Genomic DNA, 17845 nt, shown 5'->3' with positions numbered 1-17845 from the left:
TTTCCAATACGTAAGATGTGAGACGGAGGGGGAGTCCGCAGGATGTTCCCATGAGAATATTTGAAAACGCTACGAAAAAACTGGAAAAGGTAAATTTGGAGAGGAAAGGCACATTTCGGGAGAATGATTTATTTTAGCGATTGCACTCAAGCCTTGGGGGAAGCATAGGCATCACTGGCGAAGTGGTAACACTCAGAATGTGTGTTCAACACTTAGCCGTTGTTAGTGATGTGTTAGATGATCATCTGTAGTACGTCAGGTAGAACGAGTATGAGTATGAGTAGGGGACGTCAGCAACGAGGCTATATCTATATGTCGCCGTCACGATTAAGAATGTTGCTCAGGACTGCAAGAGTAAAAGAATTAAAGGCTAAAACGAATACAGATCAACTGAACGAAAACGCTGCTAAAAACAAAAAAGCTAAAATAATAAATAAGATAAAATATATAACGATAACAATATATATAGAAAAATACAATAAAATCTCAGCGAAGATATAAAAATTTCGCAGCGATAAAACAGTAACAACAAACTAAAAATGCTCAGAGAGCGTGAGCAACCCCAGATGCAAAAATAAACGGAAGTACCCGGTCAACAATCGTACTAGAATTGTCCAAGACACGGGTATGTAGAGAAGGCAGTCCGTAACGCTCTCTGAGATCTGAGTATTCAGGACATTCAACAAGAATGTGCTGAATACTCAGGGGCACAATACACTCTTCACAATACGGACGGTTCACACCACGTAACAAATAGCTATGCGTGAGATGAGTGTGTCCGATACACAGACGCGCCAGGAGCACTTCATCTCGGCGACGGGAACAAGAAGACGTACGCCGCTCTCCTAGTACCGGCTTAACTGCATGTAATTTATTCTCAAGGGACTGGTCCCAATCCGCTTGCTAGTGAGAGCGCATTAAAGAGTAAAAATGGTTCTGAAGATCGGAGCAAGGAAGGCTATGCTCCAGTGCAACCCCAGCCAAGGCGGCGTTCTTGGCAGCTGCGTCAGCACGTTCGTTTCCCCGGAGTCAGGTAGAACGAAGGCGTGTATTGAAGTGGGAAGACGGTGGTGATGCGAAATGGCACCTAAAAGGAACCGTCCGTTTTCGACAGAACATTTATCACCCAACACTAACTGCATGCAAGAAAGAAAGATAGCAGTTCTCAAGGAAGGTGAATCAATTAACATTGAAATTGTATTCCTAGGCATCACCGGTACATATGAGCTTTTAAGTCCATCACGTCTAAGGGATAACGTCCTTCGGCGATCGCACTATCCGAAATAGTGAAGGAAGTTGCCTGGGACCTTTTATATGTTGGATACTATTTTGGCATGGTGCGAATGAGGAAAAACCAGAAAAAATCTCTGAAAATGAAATGAAATCTTTCAGTTTAACGTCCCACGTTTATGCCGGTGAGGCTAAAGGAGACGGTGATGATGAGTAATGGATGAAATGGTGGAATGAAGAAAGTGGGAGAAAGGGAGAACCCTGAGAAAACCCACGCACACGGTGTTTGTCCACCACAAAGTTCACTTGGCGGGGGCTGGGATCGAACCCGGAACCCCAAGCACCAGAGGTGAACGCTCTACCACTGAACCACCGCGGCCCCCAGAAAAAATCTGTCAGAATGACAAGTCTCAAAAGGCTTTTACACCATTTCGATCAAATGTGAAAGAAGTATCGAATTTTGATATTCTATTTATCGTCTGCATAGTATTCTATGACTTCGCGTAGTAAACTACATTGTGGCACCACTTAAATAAAACACTGATATACGTATTGACCTTAACGACACAATCCAAAATTTACATAAGGAGAAATAATAAAGTACCTTCTGCAATAATGGCACTCATAGTAAAGTTCTTGTAGAGGAAGCCCTTCCTGGAATACCTGTTTCCCTCAAAGATAAGGAAGTCTCCATCGCTGGTTACTTCCCCTCCGATCGCTCGGATGGCCTCAGGGTCGAAAGGTTTCGCAGGTGGGCGACGTTTCTTCTTTCGCTTCAAGTCATTGTCCTAAATATAAACACAAAACATATTGTAAGAAAAATTAGTTTCCAATATTAATCATGAAAATGGATAACAGAGTAATTTAATAAATCAGTTAAGAAAATAACGTAATCTTAACCCACCAAGATCAAGTTGAGTAACTGGGTTACAACAGATTAACAAAAAATTGGTTATCTATCAATATATCTTCCCGTGGGAAAATTAAATATTCTTCAAACGTATCAGAACAACAAGGTAGCTCCGTCTTCAGTGGTAAAGTAACAGGGATAAAAATGGATGAGAGAAATATGGTTTGGAAAAAGGAATACGTAGCATCAAATAAATATAACGTGAGAGATGGATACTAAAACCAAGAGCTTGAAGAAAGTGCGGTGTCTATGTTACGTTACTATTGCCAGATCCAAAATATACATCAAAGGTACGTAACCAGATGTTATCAATGTTGCCGAAATCCAGGTTTAACGCCGGTTTACATTTATGAATAAGGAATGATTTAAAAAAAAAAAAAAAAAAAATTAAATGCCATTCTCACAAACCCTCTTCTTGTAATTTTTGTGATTGTCTAATGTGTTTTTAATTCGAGTGTTAATATTGTATTTGGTTTGACCTATACATGAAGAGTCCCATTCATATTGAGCACAATAAATAGCTGACCTATTTAGTGGACCAACTAAATAACTTTTATTGGTGGTATGTATTCTTTTTCATACCATATTTCTCTCATCCATTTTTGTCCTTGCTACCTTACCATTGAAGATGGAACTACCTTATTGCTCCGATACGTTTGGAGTATATTTAGTTCTCCCGCGGAGGATTTATTAGTAAGTAACCAGTGTTTTGTTTAATAAAATACATCTTGTTGCTTTTTCAGTATGAATATGTCGTTACCGTCGGTGAAAGAATCGGCTTGTTATTAGAAGACGCTATGTTAAAACAGACATTGACAAGAAAACTTGCACTTACCGTTTGTGACGTCCGCAGCGCCCCTCGAGGCCGTGTGTAGTCAATCCTCGGCAGCAACTTCAGATGAACCTGGTTTTGAGCAAGATCCACGTAATCCACTTGAGCGATGTCATCCTTATATACACCTACGAAACAAAAATAGTTTCATAAAGTATACACAAAATCCGGGTATTCGTCACTAAAAACTTTCTCTGCACTGCATATTCACTTATCGCAAATTAAATCAAACATTAAACAGTCCAAACAGAAATAGTTCGTACCTAATACCAAAAAACTTTTGATAATATTTTATCCCTTCGTATACAATATATTATATATATATATATATATATATATATATATATATATATATATATATATATTTCGGTTGTTTATCCAATTTTACTTACGATTTCAAAATCAAATAATTCAAGTAATTTACAGCATTTTAGATCATTTTAGGAATTTCAACACGACAGAAATGATTATAGAAGAGTTTTCAAGAAATTTTCATTGTTGAGCAGCACGACAACATTATGATCCTATAACGACTCACCAAGGGTAGTCGTCAACCTGGTTCGATCGTTGATATATGAATCTCGAGTGGTAGCAATTGTTTGCATGTAAAAATATCTTTAATAATTATATATATTATTATTCTCACCTTTTCTATCAAAATTATAAAGTCGATGAACGGTATCAAATGGTTTATTGGTTGATACACTTTTATGTATTTTCATTCAAACTGTCATGCACACAGACATGATGATTAGGTATCCATAAACAACAATTACATAGCAACTAATTACATAACACTATCCCATAATATCTCTTACAGATATTAAAAACATTCTTCTTTTGTTAATATTAAATTAACATTCTATTAAGTATAGTGCACATGTATGAGCACTTTCTGCCCAAGGTACAGGTAATTATTAAACTATCCAAAGTATTTCGTTATATAAAATGTCGCCCGACAATTGGACTGAATATAAAAGTCATAAGCGAGCTTGGCTTTTATCTTCAAGAACCACTGGTCCGTTTACAATAATGGTCTTACATTACATATGTCCATCACATTTTGATCGCCCCTCGTATGTATCTTCATTACATATCATAGATATAGATACATTTATAACAAATCTTTCACTTCATTAATACTTATCTTTTATTACATTAATTATATTTATTTCATTATCATTCATTACATTATTATTATATTTTATTATTAAAATGTCGTCGCCCATTTATTTAATCTTTGAAGGGTGCGAAGTCAAAATCGTAAGAAACAAACGTGAGTTACCATTATCCAGGGCGCATTATATAATAATTATATTAGGTGATATTTTAAAATAAACATTGGATCAATACGGCATCAACATATAGAAGAATCTCATTCAAGACAGTCGTTGAATAATTAACTTAATAAAATGAATCTTACACTTAACATAATCTTTGGCAGTTAAGTTTTCAACACAAGTCAATCTAATATAAATAACCTTTGCTTTTAATCATTTATGAATCGAATTATAATTCTTCACATTAACAAGAGAGAATTAAAATCATTTGAAAATTAACTTTCCAATCTATCTAAAACTATATCTAAGCACTTCAAGTATTCATAAGAGTCGTTTTCATTATCAACATTAACTCATAAAATTGAAAATAAAAGTTCACAAGAATCTATAACTGATATGGGTTTAACCTAATTTCATTAACGGTAATCAGCTTACATTCATACTTGCATATGATTCTAATGAAGTACATTGTACGGCACAATCATGATTAGGTTCCACAATATGTTGTACATGTATTTCATCGTGATTCTGATTTTGATACGAAGTGCCATCTCTTGACCTCCAATTATGTCTATCCATGTAGCTTGTTGTATTCCTGTAATTTCGCCCTATATTTCGATTGTTTTTATGTCTACTTCTGTTGGGTGATCTGACATCAGGATTACCACGATTAATTAGGTTAGGCTGATTCCCTACATAACTTTGCCTATTTTGCTCGTTTAGATTGCTAGAATTTACTCGGCTTAGGTTGTGTTCCGTATCGTTCACACTTCTGATATTTAGATTCCGAACAGGTACAAAATGATCTGAATTATTCTTATTTTTACCCACTCCTACTTGTTGATTCAAAGCATGGTATTGGGTTTCATAGCATTGGACAAGCATTAATAAATGGTTGAAACTCATACACTGTGTAGAAAACAAGATCTGTTGTAACTTAAATGGGAGCAAATTTCGAATCGATGCTATTATTCTAGATTCCGATTGCAAAGGATTTACAACTTTTAATTCGTTGTATGTATTTACAACAAACTCAACAACAGATTTGTGCAAACGAGGATTGAAATGTTGATTTCTAATGGTGGCATCTCGATTTGCAAGCAAAAAGTCATTTTCATAATTCGCAATCAGTGCTGCTTTGAATTCCTCATAAGTATTGATGTGATCACGTACGGCTTTAAACCATAAAGAACATGGTGGGAGTAATACATGAGGGATTAATTTCATATATTGTGATCTATCTATACTCATTATATTGCATTCGTCCTGAAATTTTTCCAGGAAAGAAGTAGCATTTTCATTACATTTACCACTGAATTTACTCATAGCCCGTATTTCACTCATCTTAACACTTAACTTTACCTTTCTTTTATCATTCCGTGTACTTATTGGGTGACAATTCCTATCCATGACGTGATATGTCGTTGCACTATCCCTTTTCCGCCCATCTGTCCTCTTCGGATGAATTTCTTCCAAAATAATATCCTCATCAGACACAGGGGAAGGCGAAGTCATCTCTGGTGAGTGGGGAAAATCCAAGCGATCACTACCCATATTATTGTGGTATGTGTTGTCCTTAACCTGTAGCGTTCTAATTTCTTCCTGTAGAGTAGCTATCAATTGCGTATTTGCACGTATGTTGTTAGAATTATTGATGACCTGAATCTTTTGCTGTTGAACAGAAGATTCTATTACTTCTAAATCCTTTTTTACATCACTGATTTCTTGGGTTTGGTGGTTGTGCTTATCCTGACAATCCTCGGATATTCTTTTTAACTTTTCCTCGAACTGCGAGGTGATGTCATTCATCGCCTGGACAATTGACTGTTTCGTTTCATCTGACTTCTGTTCCATTCGTCTACTTAATTCCTCATATTGCTTATTAGATTCTTCGGACTTATGCTCTATCGTCTGCCTTAACTCCTCGTATTGCTTGTTAGATTCTTCGGACTTCTGTTCAATCGTCTGCTTTAATTCGGTAGACATCTGAATCAATTGTCGCTGTAAGGCTAGCAAGATTCGGTCTTCTGATGTCATTCCTGGTGCTACACTATGTTCACCGTTGTCACTATTATTGGATTCTTTCTCAATTGCCTCACCGTTCATTTTTCTTATAATTATTCTACCACTTCTTAGTCTGGTGAAATTTGTATTCATTAACTTTATTACAAAAGTAAATTCACCCTTACTTTGCTTCGGGATATGAATTTATGAAAAGTCCCGGGTGAGGTAAACCAAAATTTTTAGCTAATCCCGGGTTCCGGCACCAAAATTTTTATAACGACTCACCAAGGGTAGTCGTCAACCTGGTTCGATCGTTGATATATGAATCTCGAGTGGTAGCAATTGTTTGCATGTAAAAATATCTTTAATAATTATATATATTATTATTCTCACCTTTTCTATCAAAATTATAAAGTCGATGAACGGTATCAAATGGTTTATTGGTTGATACACTTTTATGTATTTTCATTCAAACTGTCATGCACACAGACATGATGATTAGGTATCCATAAACAACAATTACATAGCAACTAATTACATAACACCATCCCATAATTTCTCTTACAGATATTAAAAACATTCTTCTTTTGTTAATATTAAATTAACATTCTATTAAGTATAGTGCACATGTATGAGCACTTTCTGCCCAAGGTACAGGTAATTATTAAACTATCCAAAGTATTTCGTTATATAAAATGTCGCCCGACAATTGGACTGAATATAAAAGTCATAAGCGAGCTTGGCTTTTATCTTCAAGAACCACTGGTCCGTTTACAATAATGGTCTTACATTACATATGTCCATCACATTTTGATCGCCCCTCGTATGTATCTTCATTACATATCATAGATATAGATACATTTATAACAAATCTTTCACTTCATTAATACTTATCTTTTATTACATTAATTATATTTATTTCATTATCATTCATTACATTATTATTATATTTTATTATTAAAATGTCGTCGCCCATTTATTTAATCTTTGAAGGGTGCGAAGTCAAAATCGTAAGAAACAAACGTGAGTTACCATTATCCAGGGCGCATTATATAATAATTATATTAGGTGATATTTTAAAATAAACATTGGATCAATACGGCATCAACATATAGAAGAATCTCATTCAAGACAGTCGTTGAATAATTAACTTAATAAAATGAATCTTACACTTAACATAATCTTTGGCAGTTAAGTTTTCAACACAAGTCAATCTAATATAAATAACCTTTGCTTTTAATCATTTATGAATCGAATTATAATTCTTCACATTAACAAGAGAGAATTAAAATCATTTGAAAATTAACTTTCCAATCTATCTAAAACTATATCTAAGCACTTCAAGTATTCATAAGAGTCGTTTTCATTATCAACATTAACTCATAAAATTGAAAATAAAAGTTCACAAGAATCTATAACTGATATGGGTTTAACCTAATTTCATTAACGGTAATCAGCTTACATTCATACTTGCATATGATTCTAATGAAGTACATTGTACGGCACAATCATGATTAGGTTCCACAATATGTTGTACATGTATTTCATCGTGATTCTGATTTTGATACGAAGTGCCATCTCTTGACCTCCAATTATGTCTATCCATGTAGCTTGTTGTATTCCTGTAATTTCGCCCTATATTTCGATTGTTTTTATGTCTACTTCTGTTGGGTGATCTGACATCAGGATTACCACGATTAATTAGGTTAGGCTGATTCCCTACATAACTTTGCCTATTTTGCTCGTTTAGATTGCTAGAATTTACTCGGCTTAGGTTGTGTTCCGTATCGTTCACACTTCTGATATTTAGATTCCGAACAGGTACAAAATGATCTGAATTATTCTTATTTTTACCCACTCCTACTTGTTGATTCAAAGCATGGTATTGGGTTTCATAGCATTGGACAAGCATTAATAAATGGTTGAAACTCATACACTGTGTAGAAAACAAGATCTGTTGTAACTTAAATGGGAGCAAATTTCGAATCGATGCTATTATTCTAGATTCCGATTGCAAAGGATTTACAACTTTTAATTCGTTGTATGTATTTACAACAAACTCAACAACAGATTTGTGCAAACGAGGATTGAAATGTTGATTTCTAATGGTGGCATCTCGATTTGCAAGCAAAAAGTCATTTTCATAATTCGCAATCAGTGCTGCTTTGAATTCCTCATAAGTATTGATGTGATCACGTACGGCTTTAAACCATAAAGAACATGGTGGGAGTAATACATGAGGGATTAATTTCATATATTGTGATCTATCTATACTCATTATATTGCATTCGTCCTGAAATTTTTCCAGGAAAGAAGTAGCATTTTCATTACATTTACCACTGAATTTACTCATAGCCCGTATTTCACTCATCTTAACACTTAACTTTACCTTTCTTTTATCATTCCGTGTACTTATTGGGTGACAATTCCTATCCATGACGTGATATGTCGTTGCACTATCCCTTTTCCGCCCATCTGTCCTCTTCGGATGAATTTCTTCCAAAATAATATCCTCATCAGACACAGGGGAAGGCGAAGTCATCTCTGGTGAGTGGGGAAAATCCAAGCGATCACTACCCATATTATTGTGGTATGTGTTGTCCTTAACCTGTAGCGTTCTAATTTCTTCCTGTAGAGTAGCTATCAATTGCGTATTTGCACGTATGTTGTTAGAATTATTGATGACCTGAATCTTTTGCTGTTGAACAGAAGATTCTATTACTTCTAAATCCTTTTTTACATCACTGATTTCTTGGGTTTGGTGGTTGTGCTTATCCTGACAATCCTCGGATATTCTTTTTAACTTTTCCTCGAACTGCGAGGTGATGTCATTCATCGCCTGGACAATTGACTGTTTCGTTTCATCTGACTTCTGTTCCATTCGTCTACTTAATTCCTCATATTGCTTATTAGATTCTTCGGACTTATGCTCTATCGTCTGCCTTAACTCCTCGTATTGCTTGTTAGATTCTTCGGACTTCTGTTCAATCGTCTGCTTTAATTCGGTAGACATCTGAATCAATTGTCGCTGTAAGGCTAGCAAGATTCGGTCTTCTGATGTCATTCCTGGTGCTACACTATGTTCACCGTTGTCACTATTATTGGATTCTTTCTCAATTGCCTCACCGTTCATTTTTCTTATAATTATTCTACCACTTCTTAGTCTGGTGAAATTTGTATTCATTAACTTTATTACAAAAGTAAATTCACCCTTACTTTGCTTCGGGATATGAATTTATGAAAAGTCCCGGGTGAGGTAAACCAAAATTTTTAGCTAATCCCGGGTTCCGGCACCAAAATTTTTATAACGACTCACCAAGGGTAGTCGTCAACCTGGTTCGATCGTTGATATATGAATCTCGAGTGGTAGCAATTGTTTGCATGTAAAAATATCTTTAATAATTATATATATTATTATTCTCACCTTTTCTATCAAAATTATAAAGTCGATGAACGGTATCAAATGGTTTATTGGTTGATACACTTTTATGTATTTTCATTCAAACTGTCATGCACACAGACATGATGATTAGGTATCCATAAACAACAATTACATAGCAACTAATTACATAACACCATCCCATAATTTCTCTTACAGATATTAAAAACATTCTTCTTTTGTTAATATTAAATTAACATTCTATTAAGTATAGTGCACATGTATGAGCACTTTCTGCCCAAGGTACAGGTAATTATTAAACTATCCAAAGTATTTCGTTATAATCCTCTATCTGAACATAAATAAAGATAAAACTTTAACTTATTCTCTTCTACAAAGAACACCAAAATCAAAGAAGAAAAATAAAATATTTTCTTCAAGAACGTTTCAACTACTCGCTATTTACGCTACCACACTTAAATACTACGCACAGTATTTGCTCCTTTACTAAGCAACAAGAGCGTGGCGTAAGAAAATGAAATGAAATCTTTAACTTTTACGTCTTATAGTTATGCAGGCTAGGCTAAAGGAGACGGTAATGACAATGAATAAAATGGTGCAATGAAGAAAGTGGGACGAAATGGGAGAACCCACGCACACGGTGTTTGTATACCACAAAGCTGACCTGGCGCGAGCCAAGAACCCTACGCACAAGAGGTGAACGCTCTACCACTGAGCCACCACAGCCCCTTGCTAATTTGAATGGTGAGTTCGTAATCTTTTATTTCAACTGTGAACAACCATTCTTGCAATCAGTCTTCATTATTTTTTATTTCAGTACTCACAAAAGATGCTTTCGTTCTATCTAAAACTTCTTACACCACTGCTAGCCTTGTTTATATTTCCCGTTCCCATTTCAGGTCTTCGGTAATAACTCTACAGTTACCCACCGACTTACATAAGTAATACGTCATGTAAACCTTTACGTAAGTAGAATTTGTAAATTCCTTACGTATTACTGCAATACTTATTATTATACGAGTACGTATACAATATTATTTTATAAAGGAAACATCATGCAATAGTACTTACTTGAATATTAACTACGAAAGTATTTTAAAAAATACGTAAATTGTTACATACTGCAAGGGATGTCAAAGTCCCAAATACATGGTGATTCAAAAAAACGGGAAATTTTGAAGATTAAATAATTTCATGGAAGCAAATTTTTTAAAATTATTTTTTTTTATCTCATTTAATAGTAAAAAATAAAAATAATGTCATTTTAGAATAGACAAAAAGAAATCAGAAGCTGACAAATCAGGGGATCTGGGAAGCCATTGAATGTCACTATTTTTCAAAATTACACGTTCCCCAAACAATCGGTGTACAGCAGCCATCGATATTCGTGGTGTGTGGGACGTTGATCCTTCTTGTTCAGACCAGGCTGTGTCAATAATGTGTGAAAATCTATGTAGTTGTTGCACGACAAAGGTTTCAAACATAGCGAGGTAACGATTCGATGTGACTGTAATCGCATCGCCATTCTCGTCTTCAAAATAATAAGGGTCCATCACACCGTATGAAGACAAAACACACCACACAGTAACTTTGTTTGCGGTGCAATGGATGCTGGTGTACCTCCATAGCATTGTCTTGTGCCCGTGGCGTCCTAAATTAAAATGACGGCGGAATTCTCTACGTGCCCCCTTTACATTGGCATTGTCCTTGTAGAAAGCTCTGATCGCGAAAGCACGTTGCGCACCACTCCAAGCATTCACGATAACTAAATGACAGGGTGTTGTTGACAGGCTGGCGTACGTTATTCAGTGTTACCAAATTCCCACTGTTGCCAACACAAATTTCAAAATTTCCCGTTTCTTTGAATCATCTTGTATATTCATACATACTAGTAATAGGAATTCTTGATATTTATGACGTAACTGTGAATTGGCATAAGCTGGATGTTCACTATGATTCAGTCCCTACAACTACCGCACTCTTCTACTTCCCACCCTCTTCACACAACTCCCTTCAGCCAATCATTCCTGCTTAATTATCTATACAGAATTCTTCTCCATTTTCAATCATTCAGTTAATTTTCGTTTCAGACCACTATAAAAGTCATATAATCTGCAGAGTAAATATACTTAACCCTTCTAATATGCTACTAAAATATACTCTGATATATACATGTTAAATAAGAGGAAGCTTCTGTCTCTACGTATTTTTTACGATCGAGTACAATGAGACTTACCTCGCTTGAGACGCACCCACTGGCCTGGCTTCAGCCCAACCTGTTCCTTCACCACTCGGAGGACATCCGTCATTTCTTTGATGGGGACCATCTGCTGCGACCAAATGCCCATCCTCAGGTTGCCAATGTTCTGAATGGCCTGTTTCACGTGTGTCTGTTTGTATGCCTCGATGTAGATGTAACCTTTGACTCCCTCCGGAGCCACCACAGACTTGATCTGCAGAGGCTCATTGGAGAACTGGTAGGCGATGAACTTTCTCATCAGCAGAAGCACCGTGCTCTTCTCTTCGCCAATGCGACATTTCACCATCCATAAGTTAGGGTCTCTACAAAGGAGATACAGTACATACTATTCCTAAGTGCACGCTTTCTCACGTCTTCAATTATTAGTTTACCACCAAACAAAAACATAGGGTGGCCAAAAATATTCACAAAAAGTAAGGGCATCTTTTCATTTTCTGATAGATCAAACTTTGTTCCTATTTTTTTATAAGAGTACTCTACGTATGTACGTTGAATCCGTACCGAGTTATTACAAATGCTTGACCCGATTTCATAAATTCACTGTACCTTTATTATTGAAGCTACTGTCACAAAATTTTGTAGAGTTATTGAAAAACTTATAAAGTTTATATATATATATATATATATATATATATATTGGATTTTGCTTTTTGCTACGAGAGTACAGCAGTGAGCATTTATTCAAAATGGCGACTGGCGCAGAGAAGCTTATGTTGTGCTGGAACAACTGACAAGGCCATTAGGCGATGGTACGCACAGTTTACAGCTTCAGGATGCCTCTGGAAGGAGGAAATCAACTAATCGGCCTACAATGAGAAACGGTTGAGCGCGTGCGAGCGAGTTTTGCATGAAGCCCACAAAAGTCGATGAACAGAGCAAGCAGAGAGCTGAACATTTCACAACCTACCGTTTGGAAGATCTTACGGAAACGATTGAAGCAGAAGCCTTACTGTTTGCAATTGCCAGAAGTCCTAACACCTGATGACGCTTTGAATTTTCAGCACAGATTCAACAGCTTATGGAAGAAGATGGGTTCTGTGAGAAACTCATCTTCACTGATGAAGCAACATTTTTTTGTGAATGTCACTAAAAAAAGCTTATTAAGTTTTTCAATAAGTCTGCAAAGTTTTGTGACAATATGTCCAATAATAGAGTTACAGTGAATTTATGAAATCGGGTCAATCATTTGTGATAACCCTGTATTTCAAACAATTTCTCGCCCTGTCTTACAGTTTTTGCTCTACGGTGATCAATATTGAAACCGGAAATGGTTGATTCCTAAGACTTCCGGTTGAATAGCTCATTAAAGCAGATAGAACGTATTCCTAACGCACAGAATTCATAGGAAAATAAATTATTTCTTACACCTCTCTCATTGTTTTTTCTCTTGATAGCTGTGGACAGACGGAACTCTTCCTTAAGACCCTCCATACCTGTGCATAGGATAGTTTAGAGTCTCAAATTGTTTCTCACTCTTTGCAAAAAAATAAACAAAAGAAATCTTCGGAATAAAAATTCATATTTTTCCAATTCTAGGAAATCAAGTGTCTGTTAAAGTGAAATATATTTTTTAAAAATTGGGTTTTTATCACCACTCTTTATTGAGGTAAATGATGAAGTTATAACTGAACACATCAGCTAACGTTCTTGGCGGATGAGTTGGCAAGTCACGTAACATATGGTATGCAACTTAGCAGGGGTAAAAGTGTGGGACAACGCGGGGGTACGTCGTCCCACCACTTACATAAAATATCGATGGCGTCACCCCACTTCCTAAAACAATTACAATGGGCAAAGATAGGCAAGGGGGACGGTGCGACGTGATGCGTCCCCCTGCCTTTTCAGATTCACTTTTACCCCTGAAACTTAGTCCATAACGAATGCAAGGCATGTTTTCAGGATTGTACTACAACGAAACCTCAAAGATTCAATGGACAGGGTATTTATTGAACGGCTCTCCTATATGATTCCTGGAGGAATATAATTTTCGATTTCTTCAACACATGTGAAAAGCTAATGCAGAAATTCGGAACATTAGGGGGGGGGCGGAAGACTTACTAAAGAGCAATATCGAAAAATGCAAGTCATGTTTCTATTTTGTAGTTGTTACAAACGCTGTCCATTTTGATGTTAAATAAAATTTCTTATTTCAACGATTCTCTCAATTCAAATTTAACAGAAAAAAAAGTTATGAGATTACTTTTTAAAGAATTTACATTGGCCAGTCTGTAAGTCAATTTCTACGCTTACTGTCGATATAATGCAAGTTTAAAGAAACCACAAAAAATATACATAAAATTGTGGCAAGACAGTTAGATATTAGAAAAAGAAAAGAAAAAAACTTCGTTTCCAAACTATAGTTCTACTGCTCAAAGACAATCGTTGGTATTACCAATATAATGACCTGGCAGAATCTTTTTCCAGCTTTGAAAAAAAATGGCATAATGTTAAGCGAAAGAAAACATTATCCTAAGCGCATAAGGACTGCTTATATACACCAGTAAAGTGCTTTGGAAGTATTTCACGAAATAGTAGCCCAGACCAAATCCTGCTACAAGATGTGCAAAATCTATTCACTATGTCTTTTGTTCTTCCTGCTACGATATAGGAATCTGAGTTATTTCTATTTCATTATTCTTTACCAAATTCTAACTGCATATAATTTTCTTGGATTACATTATTTGCTGTGTTTACGGACACATAAAACATTATCTTGTTCCTCATACATATGTTGGTCAACACTGACAATGGCATTTAAAGCATCAAAGAATGGATGTGATATAAATCGATAGGTTAATTTTTATAACCATCTACAACCAACACTCAAAAAAGTTCTCTTCACGTGGAACATAGAACCAACACAAACTGTAACCATGGAATCGGATTGGATAACTGCTATTCGATCATCATCACTTGAAGACTAATTCTTCGCAGATTATATCAAGTGGGTTCTAGAAGACTACATACTTTCGTAATCCCGAATATGATTACATCCCTCGTTGCCAATGTAAGCAAATTATCCTACTGGCTTTCCTTACACTTCAACATATCAACAATTTGCATAAAGAGTGGGAGGTTTAGCCCCAATTTCATCTCCCCATGAATTTGCCCGAACGTGATTGCAATCGAAAGCTTCCGATGCGTAAAACATGCCTGTGAAGGAACCAGTGTCGTCAGATGCACCGTTCCTGAGATATCGCCTTCCAAAGGCGTGGGATGTCACAAGATGGCGCCAGCATCGAGGTTAAGTTCGACGTAGCACTTTAGTTTATGAAAATCAATCAGAAACATCCTCATCATCGAAATCATCTTCAATGCGAAGAGAAACGTTGGACAATCGATGACCGGGCACAAACTCATGGTTGTGGCCATAAGCGAAGTACCAAATAACGGTGGCCACGTATGAAACACCAGACTCGCACATACTGTAGTACACAATGATTGCCGCTCTACCTGCCTTCGCCTTGTCCGTCAACACAAATATGTAGTGCTCGGTTTGACTGTGATATTTCGACTTCATTTTTGCCTTAACCAGAATGGACTCCGCAACGTGGAAGTCCTGAAATCAATCTGAATGCCAAGATAGAAGCAACGAGTTTAATACAATACAGTTATGTCTGTGACCACTATAATGTGTTAGCTTCACACTTTATACAAATATCCTCGGGGCGTGAAGAGGTGATCTCGTAGCTTCGCCTCTATACTGGCACCATCTCGTGGCATCCCACACCTTTGGAAGGAACTGTGCATCTGACCATTCTGGTTCCTTCACAGGCATGTTCTACGCATCGGAAGCTTTCGATTGCACTCAAGTTAGCGTAAATTCATGGGGAGATGAAATTGGGGCTCCAGGCTAATACTTTGTTGGCCGCACTTCTTCTCTCCTTTACAGAATAGATTATGTCGTCATGTTCCCATACATGCCACATGCTATTTCGCTTCAATCAGTTTATGATTTCTCAGTGTTGCCACCATGTAGAACCCTCACGTTAAAGACTATGAATGAAGCGATCTTCATACTTTTACAATTAGCTCCTTTCCAAGCCGATCTGGTTGAAACTCGTAAGTACATGACAATTTGATACACGAGCAGGATAAATATTCAAATAACTTTAGTTGCTACTCCTGTTCCAAGTGCTCGCTATTGAAGTGCCGTACTTGTGAGAACATAGGCCGCACCTAAACTTTTGACACGAAATTATATATATATATATTTAAAAAAAAAAAAAAACTAACTAACTAAATCTCGAATACAGGCCGTACTACTAAATTTACGACAAAGTTCAATGAGACAGTACTTTAAGTTACACCTCTCTCTTTCCCCTTCTTCAACTCTCGCACTACTAAGGGTGACTCATCACCAACAGGACAGGTTTTCCGCATTGGGAGGTCCGGCGGTGATATGACTACTTTAAGCGACAGCGTAAGGAAGTTCAAAGTTGATCATTTGATTTGTAAGTGACGATGGGAAAGGAGCATACTTGTTACACAACGAAATTTAAACTTCAAATTATCAGCTGTGCAAAGGAACGCGGGAAGCTGGACGCAGATTTGATGTTGATGGAAAAAACGTTCGTCGGTAGTGTGGAAGTCAGGAGAAACTCTTAAATAGTTTGAGAAGTCGGTGTTCATTTCGAAGGCAAAAGTGCAAATATCCAGATGTGGAAAGAGATTTGCTTGATTTTGAAGTTTAAAACAGAAAATGTGGATAATGGCGTTAGAACTGAAATAATTCAAATTGAAGGCTGCCATTTTGAAACTGAAGATTTATGAACTGAGTGGGAAAAATCTCCATTATAGGCCGCACCATGATTTTTCAAGTCAAAATGTAGGGAAAAAGTGCGGCCTATATTCGCGCAAATACGGTAAAAGAATTTTAACAAATACGAGTTGGAAATAAGTCTTAGCTTGTGGTTTCCTTGCATATAAATTACAACAGCATAAATTCTACTGTTACATACGTTAACAATTTTTTATTATTACAGACAGTCCTCCACTTATGTATTGCTCCCCGACTCTTCTTGTAAGTCGATTTTTTAAAATATTCTACGATTTCTCGCAAACATGTATAAAAATACCAAAAAAAAAAAAAAAAATCGAGAAAATACTAAAACGCAAAAACTATTTCGTAATGTGCTCTATAAACTACAGAAGCTTACATATATTTTCACAAAGCCAAGGGTAAGAAAAGCTAATTTAGAACACTACAACACTACTTAATTACCTAATTAGTTCATACCTCACTCACTACAAAGATCTCAAATTAGAATTTAGAAATGTAATACTAATTCTTACTTTACATTTTAGCTACTTTTTGTAAATTTTACTTATATCGGAAATTTCTTAGGTAAATACGTAACTCGAGCACTGTCTGTATTTGATGTACTAAATACCAAAGTTACGCTTATGCTTTATCTTACGAAATAACTTATTTCAGATTTCTGTAGCGTACTTTCTGTTCAATTAGCACAATACTACCAAGAAAAGAAGTGGAAGACTTACTTAACGCCTGGCAGCAATGTCTGTTGGGTGATTTCATCTGACATTTCCTCGCCTCCATCTCCAAAGCGTCGTGCGGCAGCCGTGTCATCAGCGTACTTCTTTCTATAGTAATCTTCAATCTCCTCTTCACGTTGGGACAGACTGTGGACAAACAAACACAGAAACAATGTAAAAACTAATTTTCAAACTCTTCTTTTTATTTATTGTTTATAAGCCATACAGTTAGTTAGTTAATCATAATTACAGTTTCAATTTTCTTATTGTGCATTTAATTTGAAGCCTGGTATCCCACAAATAATACCCTGAGGATACGAAACAAAATAATTATACATAAAAACAAGTAAAAGCAAATTATACTTCGGAAACAAATTGTTATATTTTTGAAAAAAAAAAAACGCAAACATTTCTTTTTCTTTTATTTTAAATA

At 36.1% G+C, this 17845-nt stretch overlaps 1 protein-coding gene across 1 annotated transcript; it reads right to left on the bottom strand.

The window, feature by feature from the left end:
* Positions 1-1834: 1834 nt before the first annotated feature.
* On the bottom strand, positions 1835-17559 carry LOC145678192 (transcription elongation factor SPT5-like; the record flags this gene model as incomplete). The annotated part of the gene is made up of 4 exons (XM_081748256.1): positions 1835-2018; positions 2976-3100; positions 11893-12218; positions 17419-17559. Coding segments are annotated over 4 exons (776 nt in total), but the record flags the coding sequence as incomplete, so codon positions are not given.
* Between the last annotated feature and the right edge of the window lie 286 nt (positions 17560-17845).

The sequence above is a fragment of the Thermobia domestica genome, unplaced genomic scaffold (genome assembly GCF_964235325.1).
Source record: "Thermobia domestica unplaced genomic scaffold, izTheDome1.hap1.1 HAP1_SCAFFOLD_2036, whole genome shotgun sequence".
In the NCBI taxonomy this organism is placed as follows: domain Eukaryota; kingdom Metazoa; phylum Arthropoda; class Insecta; order Zygentoma; family Lepismatidae; genus Thermobia; species Thermobia domestica.
The sequence above is the reverse complement of the archived record's forward strand: the minus strand, read 5'-3'. Positions and strand labels throughout refer to the sequence as shown.